Genomic DNA, 3,532 nt, shown 5'->3' on the forward strand with positions numbered 1-3,532 from the left:
TATATATGTATATATTTTAATGTGAAAATAAAGTTTTTTTAATATCAAAATTTTAACAAAATTGGACAGAAAAGCTTAAATTCAATAAATTTGAAATTTAAAGAACTCAATTGAACGAAAATAAAGTTAGAGTACTAAAATGAATTTCAATCAAATTTAAATGGTGCAATTTATATCTTAAGATGCTCGGACATTGTCACAGACAAACATAAATTCAGATACAAGTATGGGTACGATATAACGAAATGATCAATTTAAAAAAATTTATAACATGATACATCTATTGGACAATGTTACGATACTGATATGATACTCCAAATAAAGTATTCATCCATCCTAGTTTATATCTTGGCCTAAAATATAAGATTTTTTGCTCGAAATTATAACGTGAACGACAAGTTATGAGTAAATGAGACAAAAATGGTGTATTTTGTTTTTGCTGAATAAAAAAAAAAGTGTATTTTGTTTTGGTACACTTGTTGTTAATGAATTGAAAAGCTAAAGCAAGTGAAAACAGTAAAAAAAGTGTGAAACGTGCAAAGTGCAATGCACCGTGTTACGATTTTCAAAAGAGACAGGGAAAGCAAAACAAATGCATTTAACATCCCAACAACCAAATGGAATCGCCGGTGTGAACGCACTCTACATGTTGATGTAGTCAAGAAACTTCGGACAAATTAAAGTCTCTTGGGCCACTGACACCTGACTGTTTCACTAGGACAGGTGTCGGTTTTTGAACAAGACCCATGTACGTGTAACAACGCTATTGGTCATAGATCGTCAACTTGAAAATGCTCGCGTCATGAATCGTAGCTGGCTAAACGAGAGGAGGACGCTACAATTTTAATAGTGTAAGTGTGGTTTAGTGTGAGATAATTAAGATTTAGGTTAAAATAATGTGAGATCACTAAGGACCAGGACTCCATTATATAAGAGGGCAAAGGAACTAGCTCAAGCAGCAAAAACAAAGTGAGGTTGAGAGATATTCACTGAGAAAAAAACTGAGAGCAGAAACAAAAAAAAAAAAAAAAAGAGTGTTTTTGAGTGTTTTGGTTTTCTTTCTCATCTTCTTCTTACTCCCCCCTCTGAATCACCCCGCTTCTCTGAATCCCTTTCTGTTAATCATCTGTCTTTCAAGTTTTGATTTTTGGGTTTGTTTTGGGAATGCAAAAAAAGCAAACTTAGAAGGATTTTCGAAAGCCAGGTGTTTTCAGAATCGAGATCCAGGTTTTTAATTATTAAAAAAAAAAAAAAAAAAACTTTTCTCTTTAATTTCTAGTAAATTTTAGATGGGTTTTTAATTTTTCTAAATTTTTTTTTTCTTTGAATCAGCTTGGAGGGTTAATTTTTGGTTCCCTCAAGGTTGGTTTTTTAGGCTTCTTAAAAAAGGTTTACAAGAGGTTGTCTATTTTAAACCTCTTTGATCTTTCTTTGTAGAAAAAGGTTCTATTTTGATTTTGATTTTGATTTTGATTTTCTGGTTTGTGTTTGAAACCAATACCTGTTCTTTAATTTTGATAAGAACCAGGTTGGTGTTATTTTCTTCTTTGTTTTGTCTAATTAAATATTCCTGAGTGTTTTGAAGGCATGGCAGCTACAATGGATTTCTACAGTAGCAGAGCTCTTCAGTCATCAGTACCCTTTGGGGGTGAGCTAATGGAAGCACTTGAACCTTTTATGAAAAGTACTTCCTCAACACCCACAACAAGCTCTCCCTCTGAAACCCAGTCTCCATTTCTTACTTCTTCTCCTTCTTCTTCCTCACCACCTCCTTACAACTATCTTTCTTTCTCTCCCTCAGTCCCAACCCAAACCCAGCCCTCTTCTTCATACCCAGATGGTTGCTCCACCTCGATGACCCACATGTTTTCAGACGGGTTCTCGACTCAAAACCTTATAGGTTTCGAGCAACCGGGTTCAATTGGGCTAAACCACCTAACCCCATCTCAGATCCACCAGATCCAAACCCAGATCCACCTCCAAAGCCAACACTTTTACCCACAAAATCAACAGCCACAGCATGGTTCTTGTTCTTCAAATACCCTCAGTTTTTTGAGTCCCAAACCTATCCCAATGAAGCAAGTGGGTTCCCCTCCAAAACCAACGAAGCTTTACAGAGGGGTCAGGCAGCGACATTGGGGCAAATGGGTCGCTGAGATTCGGCTACCAAAGAACCGAACTCGGCTCTGGCTCGGCACCTTCGACACAGCCGAAGAAGCAGCTTTGGCTTACGACAAAGCAGCTTACAAGCTACGTGGAGACTTTGCCAGGCTCAACTTCCCAAACCTTCGTCACCATGGCTCTTGCGTTGGCGGCGATTTCGGTGAGTACCAGCCTCTCCATTCCTCGGTGGACGCTAAGCTCCAAGCCATTTGTGAAAGCTTGGCTAACGCGCCGCCGAAGACAGAGAAGCAGAGTAAGAAGTCGAAGAAAGCCGAAGCCGAAGCCGAGCTGAAGAAGAAGAAGAAACAAGAGGAGGAGGAGGAAGTGGTGGTGGAGTCCAAGGTTTCGGAGAATTGTTGTAAGGTGGAGATTACATCCACGTCATCGGTTATAACCGAGAGTGACGGGTCGGTCGGGTCTTCACCTTTTTCGGATCTCACGTTCCCGGATTCCAATGAGCCAGAGTGGGAAATTGGTTCGGATAATTTCATGTTGGAGAAATACCCATCTGAGATTGATTGGGCTGCTATTCTATCTTAAAATTTTCCTATGTCATATGTTTATTATGTGTAATCTGTCTAATTGTAATTTTATTTTTTTGTATTGGGTTTTGGTGGGTTTAGCCTCTACATGTGTTTATGTTAGTGAGGTTTAGGTGTAGCTACTGCAATGGAATTTTTGGCAATTGCAGGGCTACTCTTTAGGATTTGGGGTTAGTTAATTTGAGGGTACAAAAGCAAAATTTATGTTAATATGATGTAATTCTCTACCATGGCTAGCTGGTTTTTTTTCTTTGCTAGACCAGAAGAGAGTGACTTTCATTATGTGTCCTTTCCAAGTTGGTGTTGGTAACAATTTATTCTTGTAATTGAATCTTATCTTATTTATTGTCATTAAATATGTAATATTTAGTTTGCAATAAATATCGTTTCCCTTTTGTTTTGTTCATGATTTTGATTTTGATTTTGATTTTTTTAGGATAGGATTCGAGGTTGTGATTTTATCTTTTCTGGATAATATTTTAGTGGTACATATCTGAAACGAGGACGTGGTTGATGGTACAAAAATATTATAATATGGAATATTCGGTGGTGGAAAGTATGAAGTATGAACTTCTATGAAAGCTGCCTTGGGTGTTTTGTAAAAACAATTGAAATTAAGATTGAGAGTGACATGATTTTTAAAACATTAACATGATTATAAAATCCATTCATTATATAAGAAATTTAAAAAGATCGTGATATGAGAGATACTTCAATCTTCATGATTGTGAAATTTATTTATCCTAATTAAGCATATAGTTCCATCACATCAATTATAAATCAAATACTAATTCGGTTGATGCACCGATTATAAGCCAATTCATCTT

At 36.7% G+C, this 3,532-nt stretch overlaps 1 protein-coding gene across 1 annotated transcript; it reads left to right on the top strand.

Annotated features, from left to right (window-relative positions):
* Positions 1-926: 926 nt before the first annotated feature.
* LOC115971548 (ethylene-responsive transcription factor RAP2-4-like) lies at positions 927-3,061 on the top strand. The gene has a single exon (XM_031091535.1). It carries the CDS (start codon positions 1,588-1,590, stop codon positions 2,701-2,703), a length of 1,116 nt encoding a protein of 371 aa, XP_030947395.1. The 5' UTR covers positions 927-1,587; the 3' UTR covers positions 2,704-3,061.
* Positions 3,062-3,532: the final 471 nt, after the last annotated feature.

This window comes from Quercus lobata, chromosome 12 (genome assembly GCF_001633185.2).
Source record: "Quercus lobata isolate SW786 chromosome 12, ValleyOak3.0 Primary Assembly, whole genome shotgun sequence".
Lineage (NCBI taxonomy): Eukaryota > Viridiplantae > Streptophyta > Magnoliopsida > Fagales > Fagaceae > Quercus > Quercus lobata.

Excerpts from the sequence above, each read along its gene's own strand:
- LOC115971548 (XM_031091535.1), top strand. The coding sequence starts at position 1,588 with ATGGCAGCTACAATGGATTTCTACAGTAGCAGAGCTCTTCAGTCATCA.